At 46.2% G+C, this 17,085-nt stretch overlaps 2 protein-coding genes across 2 annotated transcripts; both read right to left on the bottom strand.

The window, feature by feature from the left end:
• Positions 1 to 6,185: 6,185 nt before the first annotated feature.
• Positions 6,186 to 6,658, bottom strand: LOC119455069 (ataxin-8-like; the record flags this gene model as incomplete). Its single annotated transcript, XM_049668616.1, has 2 exons — positions 6,186 to 6,512; positions 6,563 to 6,658. Coding segments are annotated over 2 exons (423 nt in total), but the record flags the coding sequence as incomplete, so codon positions are not given.
• Positions 6,659 to 6,759: 101 nt separating this feature from the next.
• Positions 6,760 to 7,263, bottom strand: LOC125946319 (ataxin-8-like; the record flags this gene model as incomplete). The annotated part of the gene is made up of 2 exons (XM_049669052.1): positions 7,232 to 7,263; positions 6,760 to 7,138 (listed from the first exon to the last, which is right to left on the bottom strand). Coding segments are annotated over exons 1-2 (411 nt in total), but the record flags the coding sequence as incomplete, so codon positions are not given.
• Between the last annotated feature and the right edge of the window lie 9,822 nt (positions 7,264 to 17,085).

The raw sequence follows: 17,085 nt of genomic DNA, 5'->3' as shown, positions 1-17,085 counted from the left end.
AAAGTGCAGATATTTCCCTGTGCGGGTAGGCTTCCGATAAACGCTTGTTGAAAGGCCTGATGCAGTACGCATGACTTCAACGTCAAGGAAAGCCAGGCGTCCATTAACTTCTTCTTCAACGGTGAATTCTATTGTGCTTTGGAAAGAGTTCAGGTGCTGCAGAAAAGGTGCGACGTCTTCGCGGCGGATAATGGAAAAACAATCGTCGACATACCGCAGGAACAATTTTGGAGCGGGCTGGAACGTCGCTTAATCTTCGAGGGCTTACAAGGCAATGTTGGCACAAGACACTGACACCGATGCTTTAAAAGAACTTTAAAAGAACTTTAAACTTTTTCAACTTTAGAACTTTAAAAGAACTCTAAAGAACTTTAAACTTTAAAAGAAGGTTACAGCAGCACCGCAATGATGTAGCCAAAAGACACACGGTTTCCAGCGCCCTAGCAGAGCACCACGAGTAGACTGGTCACAGTATTAACTGGCATTCGGCGTCCATCATCGAAAGAGAGAAGAAATTATCATCCCGATTGTTTCTCGAATCATTTTGGATACAATCTACGACTAACACAATAAACCGGACACGTGGCCCCCTCCCGGAGTTGTACGCAAGCGCCTTACGTCTACCGACGGATATATAATAAAGAACACCATGCATTCGTTCATTGTGAACAAGGCACCCGTACTGGGCCCCGAAACGTCAATCTTTTGTTTTTGTGTTCTTCAGTTGGCGAGTGTACGTTTATACAGCCATCATTCTTATTAACGAATTTAATTAAATATTAATTGTTGATGTAATAAAGCAACTTTCAATGCCTACGTCAATCTTTAAGCATTCTACTATAGCTGTACTGATTCAAGTCGAAGCACTAATATCCCTGCCTATAGTGAAGTTTCCAAAATTATTTCGGCCTGTCGTAAGGTTTCAGCAGGAAAGGCTGGTATAGGAAACCATCGTTGCCACGCCTGGTTAGTTTTCAATATCTGCGCTCACACCTCCAGCCAGGACAGTCTCTCACTGCGGCATCCGTTGCTTCATCCCCACTACAGAATAAAAAAAGAACCTGATAGAAACTGCAATGCGAAACTTCGTCAGCTCTAATCAAAAGGGACCTTTGCAATAAATGCATGAAGTAAAGCAAAACCCGCTTGCTTCTGGGTAAAGAAAAAGTACAATACTATAAGAACAAGAAATTATAGCAAGCATCACTGTTCTGGAGAATCTTCTCAACAATATCGCTAAAGACATCGTCATAATGCTACAAAGCAACTTACCTTGGTTTCACTGAAAAGAAGGGTGTGTAGTTGAAGGAGAAACATTTGTACTGGTCTCGGGATCATTCCCAGGACAGTTGACCTTCCGGGCCATTCGCTTTCTACCATTTGTGTTTAAACGAAGGCTACCAAATGACGCCACCAGTCGGAGTTAACCGCTCAAAATGGTTAGAAGCATAAAGCGCCATACATTATTCGAACAGAGATTGAGCAAATCTGCAAGGTATAAAAACGGCCAGGACCAAGATTATTTTTTTCAGCCACAAAGTTTACCTTTTGAGGACACCGAAATGCGTCCCTTTGCAGCATTTGCTCGTGAAATCTAAAACAGACTTTACCTAATTATAACAGTGTTGATAGGAATATACTGTATCAACACATTTGCTTTAACTCTATATCTCAGCCCTGAGCAGGTCCTACTGACCAAGAGGGTGTGACTCTCTCTATTAACTCTATTCTCGTCCTGACGCGCCTTCACGTTCCACTGGCGACTTGACGAAGTGCTGAAAAGGCGGAAGACCCTGTTTCACCTAGCACTGAAATTTTAGTTGCATCTGACGTGAAATAACGACCCATGAAAGTAAATTACTCAGAAATGGAGGAGTTCCAATCGCTTAGAAGAGCTAATATTCTTTCTACAGTGGTAATTGCTCGGTCTCTTACCTGCCCTTCCCATATTTGAGGTATTGTTCCTGACTGAGAACTTCAAGTTATCCTGCGTCTTCCGGGCTCACTTTTATCTGTTCCGCTTCGTGTTTCCGTAAATTTGAAACTTCTTTCAAATGTTGAAGAGAAGCAGCCAAGCTCTCCTCACAATGACTTACTTTTGCCTACCTCTGACCGTGGGAAGTGCTCAATTTTTTTTATTTGTCACGGCCACCCAGTTGCCGTGTGAAAAAACAATACTTCTGTTTTAATTATGAGAACACGTAGCCGCGATTTTTAGGATCTCATCTATTGGCCACGGAAGGCGTCGAAAATTGTGCGAGCTACCAAATTCAGTTAAATAGAGAAAAGTAGGAGACCGGTTGTGGTGGCTTAGTGGATATGGCGTTTCGCTGATAAGCACGAAGTCGCGGAATCAAAGTCCAGCTGCGGCAGCCGCATCTAGATGGGAGCGAAATGCAAAAGCGTCTGTGTACCGTGCATTGGGTGAATGTTAAAGAACCCTAGGTACTCAAAATTCGTCCAGAGTCCCCCAATAATGGTGTACCTCATAATCAGATCGTAGCTTTAGGATTTAAAACCCAAGATTTATTATTTTTTAGAAAAGTAGGTCTCAGATTTTGATTCCAACATGGCGTCCCGTTTTAGCTCTGACACACACTTTTAAGTGAGTGCATCGGCTCTGCTGCAGTAGCGATGGCACAGACTCCGCTGCGTGACGCTTGCGCCACACATTTTACGCACGAACAAAATGATTAAAATGCGCTAGCAGGCGAGGCTCCTAGCGCGTTATGGGCCAACTTCAGTCCCTCGACGGAAGATCGTGGTTCAGAGAAAAATTGCTGAAGTTTGAAGGTCGTAAAATGTCTACAGAACGGCCTCGTGGGGCAGCCACCTCTCGTTCCACTGTTCCACTGCAGTTGGTCGCGTTACTGCTGAGCGTCGTTGTGTAACGTGATGGTGCCGTGCTTCAGTAGACTCATGGCAGTGAAGATGTAGATGACAAGCAAAAGCGTTTACAACCAGAGAACTCTCTAGGGAGAGGGGAATGGAGGGGGGGGGGGCAAATTCTGACTTCAGCGCGTTCTTTTTGAAACATCCAGTGGCGTTATCGCAAGCAAGCAGTGGTGACGCCCTCGTGTGCATCGGCCATAATGTTTTTCTCGTATTTTGTCCTCAGCAGTTATTTAGAAACAGAAGCATTTGTTTAAACGTATAAAAACTATTCCCATGCTATTGCTTGTAATTGTTTCAAATGTTAGGTCCAGAACTATTCGTAGTGTTATAAATTCGATTGTTTTCGTGGTGGCTGTGAGGGTTGCAAGCATTTTTATTTAGGATTCAAATATTTGAAAAACTTCAACAAAGCGATACAGGGTGCCACTCTCATGACTTTAAAATACAGTCATAGCAAAGCGGAGCTTGTCTTCTATGGTAAGCATTGTCAATTCTCACTGCGCAGCTTATGAAACTATAAATAATTTATAAAATTCTCCGTCAGTAATGATGTCACAGACCTTCGTAACATCACCAACCTCGCAAAAAAATTGTTTCATTGCTCTCAATTCTAACTTATATGCTACGTTCATCTGTGACACGTTCAAGAACAAAATTCAGTGGCGATTTAGCGATAAATACGAGAGAAATGGGTTATCATTACGTAGCACCTCTTTGTGGTCCCGGATCAATGATTTAAACCACATTGACCACTTTGCAAGGAGCTCAGGAGCTCACTCGACACATGTCCTGCCTGTCCGAGGAGCCAACTGCTACTGACGGTGGTCCGGTGAGGAGCACACTATAGTCAGGTGCAATATATATATATATATATATACATGAACGAGAAGAAAGGGAACTGAGGAACCCGAATTTTTATTAATCATATCATAAGAAGCCAACAAATCATTTTTGTTGGCTTCTTATGATATATATATATATATATATATATATATATATATATACAATGTTACGCCAACAACAAGCGTTTATTCATAAGCCAAGTAGAGTGAGTAGCGCCGGCCTTGATCAGCTAAGAGCAGATCGAGATTCAGCTAGCTAGCCGCACGTTGTCTTCTTCCTCCACACCTCTTGGATGCCCCACATCCTGTTGAGGCGTAAACCCAGAACGCACGTAAGAGTGTAACATTTCCCTCCGCGCAGACGAAGCCCACCGGGAAAATCAAACAGGTTGTCTAGAGATAAAGGGCTTTAAACGGGCTACATGCGAAAGTTCAGTCTTTGCTGACCGACGGCCATTTGATGTGAGGCGTGCTATGCGGTAGGTCAATTCACTGATACGATCAGTAATAACATAGGGTCCAACATAGTGGGTCAGCAGCTTTTCACATAAACCACGATTTCTTGTTGGTTTCCACAGCCACACTAAGTCACCGGAGTCAGCAGTTTTTCACATAAACCACGTTTTCTTGTTTGTTTCCACAGCCACACTAAGTCACCGGGGTCATACATCACGTGTCGGCGTCGGCGATCGTAGCGTTCCTTCGAGCGTTCTTGGCAAACAAGAGTGCGTTAAGAAGCAAGTCGTCGGGCCTCTTCAGCAAGAGAGACTGCCTTAGATATACAAAGATCATCGTCGCTTCAAAGCGGCAAGATAGTGTCTAGCGTTTAAAGAGGTGGACGAGCGTATAGAAGAAAGAAGGGACTGTAGCCCGTAGTTTCATGCTGTGAGGTATTAAATGAGTAAGTAATGAAAGATACCATGCTGTCCCAGTTCTTATGATCAGACGCAACATGCATCGACAGCATGTTAATAAGCGTTCTGTTGGTGCATTCCGTCAGGCCATTTGTTTGGGGATGATATGGCGTGCAATGTCGAAAATCCGAAGCACATAGACGAAGCATCTCTTCGACCACGTTTGCAGTGAACAGCCGTCTACGATCGCTGATGATGACTCTGGGAGGCCCGTGTCGGAGAATGACGAAACGCAGCAGGAAAATACACACTTCGGTTGCAGTAGCCGATGGTATAGCAGCTGTCTCACAGTAGCGCGTCAAGTGATCGGCACACACGATAATCCAGCGATTCCCATCAGATTACCACAGGAAAGGATCGAGAATGTCGATGCCGACTTGCTCGAACGGAGTGCTTGGGGCTGGCACTGGATGTAGTCGGCCAGGACGAGCGCTCGTCGGACGCTTGTGACGTTGACACTCGTTGCAGCTGGACAGGTACTGGTCGGTCGTCTGACGCATTTTAGGCCAGTAGAACCTTTCTTGTACACTGTAGAGTGTTCGCGCAGATCCCAAATGACCAGACGTGGGGTCGTCATGCATAGCGTGCAAGATGGATACACGGAGGCTCTCCGGGACCACAAGGAGATATCGTGGGCCTGTAGTAGAATAGTTCTTTTTGTATGGAACCCCATCACGAACGCAAAAATGAGAGGATGGTGCTGATTTTCTTGCGGCAATGAGCAATGACTTTAAATTTCTGTCTTTTTGTTGCTAGATCTTGAAGATATGAATATCAGAAAATCCTGGCTCCAGTGATGCAATATAGTGGTCGAAGTTGCCCGCGTCGCAATCCGTCGTCACAATATTGTCAGCTGATGAGCTTGATCAGCTTGATCACTACTTGATCAGCTGAGTGCAGATCGAGATTCAGCTTGCTAGCCACACGTCGTCTTCTTCCTCCACCCCTTTTGGATGCCCCACATCCTGTTGAGGCGTAAACCCAGAACGCACGTAAGAGTGTCACAATATATATATATACGCTCTTCTAAGCTCTCCCATACACATACAACTGTTTGCACTTTAACACTCCTAGTGCTAACGCATTATGTTATACTTAGCGTAAAGGGGACATGTAACGGATCATCCACAGCGTTAATGGCTATTGATTTACTTAACACGCTGAATGCCATTAAGCCAAGGCCATTCACTAGCAATCCTCATAGTAGCCAAGCTATATTTTGAGCAGAACCAAGGCTTTTCTCCGAGAAACCGGACCTTGCTCACTCCAGGTTGCAAGTTTTCCTGGAGCAAACTAAGGAGCTTCTCCACATTTAGATGTATACAGCAGTAGAGCGTGCTTTACAGGTGCTAAGCATCTAAACAAGACGCAGTGCGCCTTTTCGAGATGCTTTCATTTATTCTTAAAGTAAAGCCTCGCGGACCGCTGCTGACCATGACTCCTGTGTGCTGCTGATGTCTTGCCGAATTGTTCATACTTAAAAAATTTGGCAGAGATACTTTAGACTGCTTACGTGTGGGAATGCAAAAACCTGCTGCTGCTGCTGCTGCTGCTGCTGCTGCTGCTGCTGCTGCTGCTGCTGCTGCTGCTGCTGCTGCTGCTGCTGCTGCTGCTGCTGCTGCTGCTGCTGCTGCTGCTGCTGCTGCTGCTGCTGCTGCTGCTGCTGCTGCTGCTGCTGCTGCTGCTGCTGCTGCTGCTGCTGCTGCTGCTGCTGCTGCTGCTGCTGCTGCTGCTGCTGCTGCTGCTGCTGCTGCTGCTGCTGCTGCTGCTGCTGCTGCTGCTGCGCTGCTGCTGCTGCTGCTGCTGCTGCTGCTGCTGCTGCTGCTGCTGCTGCTGCTGCTGGCTGCTGCTGCTGCTGCTGCTGCTGCTGCTGCTGCTGCTGCTGCTGCTGCTGCTGCTGCTGCTTGCTGCTGCTGCGTGCTGCTGCTGCTGCTGCTGCTGCTGCTGCTGCTGCTGCTGCTGCTGCTGCTGCTGCTGCTGCTGCTGCTGCTGCTGCTGCTGCTGCTGCTGCTGCGCTGCTGCTGCTGCTGCTGCTGCTGCTGCTGCTGCTGCTGCTGCTGCTGCTGCTGCTGCTGCTGCTGCTGCTGCTGCTGCTGCTGCTGCTGCTGCTGCTGCTGCTGCTGCTGCTGCTGCTGCTGCTGCTGCTGCTGCTGCTGCTGCTGCTGCTGCTGCTGCTGCTGCTGCTGCTGCTGCTGCTGCTGCTGCTGCTGCTGCTGCTGCTGCTGCTGCTGCTGCTGCTGCTGCTGCTGCTGCTGCTGCTGCTGCTGCTGCTGCTGCTGCTGCTGCTGCTGCTGCTGCTGCTGCTGCTGCTGCTGCTGCTGCTGCTGCTGCTGCTGCTGCTGCTGCTGCTGCTGCTGCTGCTGCTGCTGCTGCTGCTGCTGCTGCTGCTGCTGCTGCTGTTGCTGCTGTTGTTGTTGTTGTTGTTGTTGTTGTTGTTGTTGTTGTTGTTGTTGTTGTTGCACACCATCAAAAGAAGTGTTGCGTGAGCTTTTGCATATAGGGAAGGAAGACACGATGCCGTGTTGTGTACGACACTGAGAAATTTGCTGTCCATCCGAGCATTTCCTGTCGTGGATTTACTCTTTGCGCCAATCGGCCATATTTGCTACCATGGTTTGGTCACACCGCCGCCAGATTTCCGAGCATATAATGCTTACGTATAAAAATTCTGCAGATACTATTAAGATTGTTTACGTGTTGGAATGCGTGATATTGCGTCACGATATCAGCAAAATCTTCTATAACGAATGCAGCTACAGTATTGATGCGTCACACTATATTGTAATTGTGTGCCAAGTTCTTCAAACAAATATCTGGAATGCATGATCTAGAACGGAAGATAAACCACTGTGATAGGGACATTGAGACAGTATCGAAGGTTAACAATAACATTTCACGCAACTTGAACGCGATCAAGTATTCACAAACAGAGTTTGCAACACCAAGTAGCGACCCAGCAAGAAAACTGCGTAATAGTGATTCAGCTATAAATATCCTAATGGCGAAATTTCTTGATAATTCGTTGAATAGCCATTTGTTACGGCACGCACATATAGTGCAGAATTTTATAGATGTATAATTATTTACCCGTATTACATATGCTGAGACACTACTCACACTGAAGTGCTTTCATATTTCTAGTATACGCTTATTGACCCACTATGAATAAACATTGCGTGTATCTACGCACTGATCGAAACGATAATATATGGCAGCCATTTAATAAACAGAATGCTTTTTTTTCTCGCACCAACATTTAGAGCAGGCGCCCCTAATCTCAGCCCAAACACTCTTTGCCTATGGGGCCCGCTTAAGATCACGCATGAATAGCTGCCCTGGGGACCAAGTAAGGCCCGTGCTGGGATAAATCGTTGGTTGATAACGAGACCGCTGACGAACGAACACGGGTGGCATGCGTAGGACAAGAACAGACTGACTACTATTTTGGTCATTCGTGCCGCCAGGCCCTGCAGTCCGCGGCAAAAAAATGGCTGCCACCTTCAAGCTCTCGGAAGCTTTTGTGTATAATAACAGCTATTTCGTGCGCGGTGCAAGTCGTGCGCTTTTTTTTTCTTTTTTTTTCCAAAAATTTCTGCGCACATTTATGCACCTAGAGCGACGTATCTATTACGCGCAGAAGTTGCTGTCTTAGCAGCTTCGACGTAGTTCCCTAAATAGAGCGATGTCGTCGCCTGCTAAGCCACTGCACTAGAAAACATAATAAAATAGGAAGCAAAAATCTGAGTTCACATGGGAATAGCTGGAACCCGAAAATTTATCCATGTTTCTCAAAAGTTATTTCAAATAGGTTGAACTATTATTGTGAAAGTAACGACGATGACAAACGTTCTTTTTGTCTTTTTTGCTAGCGTTTTATGCTGTCGCCGCCGGATATCTTTCTTACTTTCGCGTGTAGAAAATATGGCGCAATATGCTACGGGTACGTGCGCTTTCAGCACGAGTTACAAGCGGAAAAGTGGCGCCCTGATCATTTTTCTTTCCGAGGATTTCCCGACGAAATCCCCAGTACTCCCTGGATGGTCTATTTATCACGACAGTCTACTCCTTTTTTTGGGTGGATTTTTTTGTTTGGCCACTTCTTCAATTCCCTATTTTCTCCCTTGAATTGTTTTCCATTTCTGTCTCTCTTTTTTTTCTAATTGTTGGTTGTTTTCCAGCCCAATCTTTACGCGAACACTATATGAGAAATTGGGAGGCCTTCAGTTTTTATCCTCAAGAATATTCGTATGTTTTCTCACCATAATAATAAAAAAAATTACTTCATGTGGCATCCCTAAGACAGCGTTTGCAAGATAAACATACCAGTCAACGGTGACGGTGCAATAAATAAGGGAATATATTTGGTCATGTGGACCATTAAGGCAAGAAGCCTCCTGGAACCAGTTTCTGCAGTGGCGATCATTTATCAGGGGATGAATGGCTGTAGCCTTCGGTATGTGGCCAGCGGTTTCCTGTTTGATGCCCTTATCTGGCAGTCAGTTGATGAAGTTTTTTTTTAATTTTTTATTACGTTGGTTCCGCATTAAGTGAATCTCCGGTACCGCTGTGTGAGAGATTGAATCGAGCTAGGATATAATTCCTCTCAATCATGCATGGGACTAGATTTGTCGCCTGTAGTGCTCATATTATGCGCGTGATGTGCTGTCTTATGGGGGCCTTCCTCTTCTTCTCCTTTTTTCGCTCTCCTCTTGAGATTGATCAGCAGTGGTCTCTCTTTTAGGATACAATTGGTAGCTCGCTTCACTTTATCTATCTGTGCTTTTGATATGTGGTTTAGATGATTAATAACTGCATAGCGGTGCAAGGAAGAAAAGTCTACTGTCAAGGGCACACTGAAAAACAAATAAGCGAACAAAAAAAACAAAATCTGAAATAATGTTGATTTAATGTCTGCAGGATGCGATGTTGGGCTAGTTGCTTTATGCTTGAAATGTTATAAAATCTTGGATAACCATGGTTACTGGAAATATGCGGATGCATATTCGCTGTATCGTGGGAATCTCCAGTAAGCGGGCTGGTGACAGTGCAGAAAGGGTCCAAGCTCAATGGTACATACCCCTGTGGACTCGGGCACCTGTAACGCGCCCTTTAACTACCCTTGTCACACGTGAGACCCAAAGAGACAAAAACAATGCGCCGGAGCGATGAACGCTGTCGCCCAAACGCTAGTCTATGACGATGCGTGTCGAAAGCGTCAGTGATAAAACGTAATAGTCTACCAACCAATAGCTGTGTCTCATTCTTTCTTGACATAGCCATTTCCCTAGCGACGGCATCAGTTGCACCTTGGACTCGGTATGGGTAAGACTCGTTTTGCTCGCTCCGAAGAGGAAGAGCACGCCTTCAAGGAGCGCCGGCGCACTCAACAGCACGAATGGATGCGAAAGCGACGAGAAGCCGAACGCGCAGCGACCCAATGTGCTGCAGGCGATAGTGCAAGGTCGGGTGAATCTAGTCGCCTAAACTCGCTTTCTCTCGCACATACAGCATACGGCGCGCGGCGACGCAACGAAGATATGTGTTGTGCTTTTTCAACCATTTAACATAACTACAAAGTTAAAAAAAATGTCACAGTTTCGCCCTAAGGGCGAAGCAATGAATGCGATAGCAACACAGCAATGTCATACGAAGTAAGGTGAGCGGCTTTGGTAGCAATATGAATTGTAATAAACATGAGCTGATTAAGTAAGCAGGTGTGCTGCGGCGTAAGTAGACCGACATGAAGAGAGACTCGATGACCACGAGAAGGCGCGTGTGAAACGGTGGTGTTGATGAGAAGCGCTTCCCGTGGGCAGCGCGTGCGAAGGGACACACCTGTAGCGCTGCACTGCCGATCCGGGCAGCATTGCGTGTGTAGCGTGCGTTGGAAAATGTGGCCCGACTATTACGAACTGAATGAACAAGCGTGGTGTGAGCGCGCACAAACACGAAGAGATCACACTGAATGACAGCAGACAACGACTGTCAAAACACTGGCAGCAAGCATACGCCGCATCGGGCGAAGGTACGTGCGGCCTATCGCTTCAACGGAAACTGAGCGGCAAATGCACGGCGCTTAAAGGTCAGAGCCGTGTGGAGATAAGAGACGGTGCGAGCGAGCGACGAGCGCGGTTGTTGGCAGAGAAGTGCGCCCCCCAACCCCCCCCTTGCTCCCTCCGGCGCTGGCTTCCTGCTTCCTTGCTTGCGCGTGGGAGATTGAGTGCGTTCGCTCTCCGTGATAGCGCGCGTCCCCGCACGCTTCCTCTCGGGCATACGGCGCGCGGCGAAGATTTTATCTATAGGGAACCTCACGGCGACGGCGACGGCGACGACGACGGCAGAAATCCGGTTCAGGTGTCCATATAATTGCTATCGCAATAAAACTAATATATATTTAAACAAAGCCAACAGCTTCACTAGTCTTCCATCTTCACATGGTGGAAGGGCTCTCAATTTTTTTTAGAGGAATGAGTGACTATTGCGAGATGTATGAATAAGAACTGAGACACAAGCCTCACTACGCCTCACCTCCAAGACCTAGAGGAGCAGCAGAAAGATAATATGCTCAAAACAGTGCTATATTACGCCATTGTGGACACGAGATCTCATGACGTTCAAGGACAGTAGCTTGCCGTGCGCCCGTTCATGGTGACAATGATTGGCGGCTGATTTTCATGCCCTCTCAGAAACCGCTAAAGACATTTTGTTTTGGCAAAGGATAAGACAGTCCTGTCTAGTCATCAATATCCATCATGACACGACGTCACAGCCAAGTATGGATGTTTTAGTAGCACCAGGTGACGCAACATCTTTACGAGCCTCGCCAATGGCCTAGTGAGACACCTGTCTATCGCAAGAGAACGCAATTGACTGCAGAAAAAAGAAAATATCTTGATTATTCGCGCTGGGCTGCTATGGCAGTGTTTATTATGTGTACGTATGTCATTAGGGACAATATTAAAAATCAGAAAAACAGGTTGATATTGCATATCAAAGAATGATATGCGATAGCTGTAGCGCCCGTTCTCTTGGTGGCATATAGCTCCGCTATTTCATTTGCTTAGTAAATTTGCTTCAGTGATTGTATATGTGAAACAGTTCCTATGCTAGACCTCTGCGCAAGAGTAGACGTGACTAACTCACGATTAGGAACATAGTTTACGAAGACACAAAAAGTGACTTTCCCAATAAAAAACATCATAGTGAAGTTTCACTTCGTGAACGCGGGTTACGCGCAATCGTATGGTTGCTGTTCTAGAGCTTCTAAGCTATACCTTCTTGCCTGACACACCCTGCATTGTCGCAAGCCGCCTATCACGCTCTTCGAAACTCTTCTTGGCACGCCTAGCACGCACCTTTTGTCGGACTTGTTCAGCTCGTGCCCGGCGCTTGCCGACAACTTCGTAGTCGGTTGATTCGCGCTCTAGCGCCGTTTGCATTGCTGCTTCATCCTTCTTGCTCGTCCCTTATGATCGCCAGACGAACCCGGTACATCCATAGCGCACACAGACCCTGTCGCAACTGCCAGAGGAGGTGAACCCAGCGCGCCTCCGCGTAACCTCGTCCGGCGCGACGCACCCCTTCCCTCCTCCTTCACCACTCAGCCACCCGCTCCTTCTCCGTAGCTCGCTTCCCTCTCCCAGCTCGGCGGCCTCCGACTTAATCTCGCCGACTTGACAGACGGGACGTGTACGCTCGCGCCTAAAGTTTTCTTATTCACCTCTTGCTTCCGGGCAAAGCACAAGAGTCGACCTACGATCTTGGTCTGTTAAGGTTTGCCTTGTGTTCTTTGGTAAAATGCATGACAGTCGGCATCATCCGATGCACCGATGCATCATCATCCGATGCATCATCAGGATGCACATCTCTTGCATCCCTTTTTGTACCTTGCACTGGTGTTTTTTTTATTTAGATAAAATAAGAAGATGAGTTGTCTAAGTTTGCTGGCGACAGCCACCACTTTTCTCTTGATTGATAATATAGGAGAAAAATATTAAATAAATTAAAAAAAACGTTAACACACTAAAGTGAAAGTCTCTTTCGAGAAATTCTCATCTGCAGTGAAGTCCGTGGATGTATTGTGTCCACACGTTTTAAGTGAGCGAATGACACGCATTTACTCACGACGCAGTAAAGTCAGTCACAGATGCCAACGTCTTCAAAAAAGAAAGAATTCAAGTGCTTTCATAACTATGCGATGCACTTTTGAAGGCCATGGGCCTAACACCTTGGAAAGTGAGAAATATTGATATGAGTCAATTAAACGCAGTTCTTGTTCGAGGCGCTCTCTATGTGTGGTATGCTTGGTACAGTCATTCTTGTCGTCATTACCGCAAGAACATGTTGCAGAGGTCACACGCTTAATTTGGAATAAGAAGTGCTTGGTGTAAACAGTTCCGATGTGGAGACGATGTAAGAGGGTGTAGATGCGTCGAGGAAGCTGAGGTTTTAGCTGATACTCAAGTTGTGAGTCAACTACATATAAACTTTAACCTTATTTCGTGCACACCCTCATACGCAATTTGCCCAAGGGCTGTAAAGACTAGCTCGCCAGCATTTTCCCCCCAGCATTTCCCGCGCTAAGTTGCGAGTAATACGCCTTTCGTGTTTATAATGGAATGACAGTGAAAGTTCTACGCCAGTTGTGTTGAGACAAAGTAATGGCCTGCTACATATTCTTTTCATTTGCTCTATTTATCACCGACTGCATCGCAGGGACTCATATTCCATTAAACGCAAGTCTACCGACATGTATTCTTTCATTTGTTTTACAGACAGCTTAAATTTCTTGTTTTCTTCACGTGCTGTCCAAGAACCGCCTCTGCACAAACGAGCCTTCGGGTGAGTGCCCCCTTGAGGACCCTGTTCCCCTTGGCCAATTCTCCTACTTTTCTGTTTGTTTTGTTTATTTTCTCGCGCTCTCTAGTGTCATATTGTTCTGGCTACTGCACACTTTGATCTCTCAGAGGCTCAAAAATAAGGAAAACGTTGTAACAGTCGTCTGCTGTCGGGATGCTGTAGCAAATCGTTTTTTTTTTTGTCGTTCTTCGCTTTCAAGGAACAAAGAGTTCTTGAAAGAACGTCGACAAGGACAACCTCCTGCGATGCCTTTCAGTCGCGATCCATTTTTCAACCTATCTACTGCTCACACAACCTGTGTGCAAGACAGTTCCCTCTCCTTTTTCTTGGGCGCCATTTGTTCCGTCTCTGAAGCTAATGCATTGTCCTTCTCTGCCAGATGTCCTCTCTTGTTTTCCACCTGACTGTGACTTGACCTTGTAGCTCGAATAGGAGGCGCTTTATGCACCCACACCCTTTCTGAATCTGTTTTCGTTCGCATGTGCAGAGAAGTTCATCCTTAAAAGAACTCTTGGTAGTATTTGGATAGCGTCTTTCTCATGAGACTGCCAGGATCGCAATGTTGAAAGCAAGACTTTGATTGGCAGCGTGCATAGGAGAGGCTTTCCACATGCATTAGTGCAGCAAGAATTGTGTTCCCCTAAGGACAGGGTCTAGTGCGAAAAGAGATCTCGCGCCTTCTTCTCGAATGTATACATGGCTCTGATTTATGGATACACAATAACAGTTTTCTTATTAGTGGAAACCGGCGCCCAGATAATTCGTTATGTCCTTTTCCACTTGTCCGATATGCCCTTTGTAGTAATATCAGTGATGTGGAACACTTGATCTGGTTATACCCGCAATTCGATATGGAAATAATTATGTCGATTCAGTCTACAAACGAAATGGCTTCTATACGGACGCATTCAAAACGTGATTACTCGTTTCTTGATTGCTCCGGGCCCAGAGGGGCCCAGTTAGTCAAGAAAGAAGGGGCCAGGAGTAATCATGAAAGAAGTTCTACGTTTACTGATTCCTTCCTTCCAGACGCGAAGTTGATGACTGTTTGGGTACCACCACTGTAAACAACGCATGAGATGCTCAAGTGGTACAACTGCATGTCAAGCATGCCATGCTAACCACACCTGATGTAACACCTCCCCCCCCCCCCCCCTCCCATAAGGAGTATTAGGATCACCGCGCTGAAGAAAAGCGTCAAGATGCGACAGTAGCAAGAATTGGCAAGACAAGGAAAAAGCCCAATTTCGCGAAGGTATTTAGATCTTACCGTGCTTGCTGACCACTTGGTACTCTGGGCGAATCACCAAACGTTTTTTTTATAAATGTTCCGACTACAGCCTCCCCTATCAAGAGTACTTGCAGAAAATAAACTGTCCCTCTGTTGACAGTTGGTTTCAAGAGACATTCTGTAGAGATTCAACAAAGCGTAATGCATAATTTTTTTCCGGGTTTTCCTTGACTATGTGCATGGTGTCATGTGTGAAGTGCGCCAGACGACATGAGCATGGTGCGTCGGATGGCCGGGAGAAATAGAAGATGACAACAATGACGTGCTACTTTGAATTTGGCGCAAGCGCACGAAGCGTCGCAACGGTAAAATCTACAAAACCAAGCACCAATCAGGGAGGCACATGGGTTGCGAACGGAGAAGGGGAAGAAAGAAATCAAAGGGCAACATTAATTCTCAGCCATTAAATAAGAAATCATAATTATCACCAATCCCTCTATAGTAGGTAGGAGCCACATGTTTGATAGGAAACAACAACAGGAGACAGAACGTTTCATGTGTTATTTTGTTCATATCCTCCTGACTTTACCAATTTTATTGTTAACAAAAGTATTCCTAATACTATGGTGTAATGGAATGGGGCAGTGTGACGTCTGCAGCGAAAACCAATGGTGCGCTGGCTAGATGGGTATATAGGTGTGCCGACCGGCGCGTGTAGAGCGTAGTTCAGCGCTTCCCCGCGTCATGACGCACAATTGGTGCTGCGTTCAGTAGAACGGTTCCGCAGCCCGCGTCGTCTGCTACAGGGGGCTGGCGGCGTGCAAAAAAAAAAAAAAAAAACCTATTGGAATAGTTGTATGTCGTCTGTTCGTGTCTGTTTCAAAGGTGAAGAGCTCCACGTCTCTCGTACTGTTTGCAAGTTTCTAAGCGATGTCGAATGTTCCAGGTCGGAAAAATGACTGGCGAGATTAGCGGCGGCATTGCTCCACCAAAGAAGACCACCAAGGAGACTTACTGCTTCGCTCCGAACTGCAAGTCTGGCTCTAAATTGGTGAAAAAGACAGCGGAAATGTTCCGCTGTCTGACAGCTGAAATGTTCGCCCCGGGCTGCTCAGTAGCTTGCTCAGTATCGGCGACGTTAATGAGCAAGCCGTACACCGAACAACGTACGTCGATGAGCTCCTCGACATTGGAAATTTGCAAGCCCCACATGTGCGCGTGTGACATTGAGCACCCCTGCGCTGCTACAGGAAAAAGAAAGTGACTCTAGGCTTATATTCTATATAGCAGGCTATGTAGCAAGGAAGTTCCTGCAAAGAACCAAGTGCTCCGATTGCTCAGGGACATTACTGAATTCAACAGAATGAGTAGGTCAGGGCTGTTGCTCCCTTCTGAAGCACTAAAAAAAAAAAACTGGTAGCATCGCTCGAAGACGCCTTCAAGCTGTGATTCAGTTTAAATGAGTTACGAAGGAACAGTGTCGCCGACATTGCATACTTTCGCAGCTGAATCCTCCGAATTTGACAGGCTGTGAGCGGCTCAAGAAAGAGCTCACAAACGATGTTGTGAATTTCTATTCAATTACACACCTTTACTTTCTTGTCAAGGGCAACAACATGGCGCGCAAAAGCAACAGGGAGAAGAGGAATCACCTGATGTGGAAGCGTGTGCTGTGAATAATGTTTTGATGTGGTGGACCAACGTTGCGATGTTGCTGTCGCTAGGCTTTTTATGTTGGTGCGTCAGCTGACTCAAGTTATGAGAGCGTTTTTTGTATTTTAAATATATTCATGAATCTATCCCAAGACGTATTGCTTTATTGCAACCAAACAGTGAACAATATGCACTTACCAACACAATTCGTCTCGTAACAATTTAAATACCGTAACTGACGCAGCATTAAACACAATAGCTGGATTTCTCGAAATTGAAACACTAGAACTCACTAAATATCACGTAAGCACGTTTCCATATACCGTATAAAACCACTGCAGTATTGTTTTATGCATGGAAAATATGATCTACGCATTTAATGTAATGGGTTGGAGCGCCACGTTTATACCAATAAATGTGGCCAATCGCCAAGCTGGAAAATTGACTTCAGCATATCGTGTCTTCTGACTAGACGACAGTTATAAATTCCCCCATTCTGGCTTTGCTTACACTGCTCAAAACGGCATTGTTTAACGCGTACTTCAAAGCTAGAGCAGAGGCTCCGATACTATCAAACACGCTGCTCGTCTACACAGCGCAGCCGACGTTGCGCGCAGCTCAGCCATTATACTATCCGCAGCGCCACTTCTGCGTCATGATGAGGAGAAGTGGTGAACTACGCTCGGTCGGC

The sequence above is a fragment of the Dermacentor silvarum genome, chromosome 6 (genome assembly GCF_013339745.2).
Source record: "Dermacentor silvarum isolate Dsil-2018 chromosome 6, BIME_Dsil_1.4, whole genome shotgun sequence".
NCBI classification, from domain to species: domain Eukaryota; kingdom Metazoa; phylum Arthropoda; class Arachnida; order Ixodida; family Ixodidae; genus Dermacentor; species Dermacentor silvarum.
Note: the sequence above shows the minus strand (reverse complement) of the source record. Positions and strands in the feature narration are given on the sequence as shown.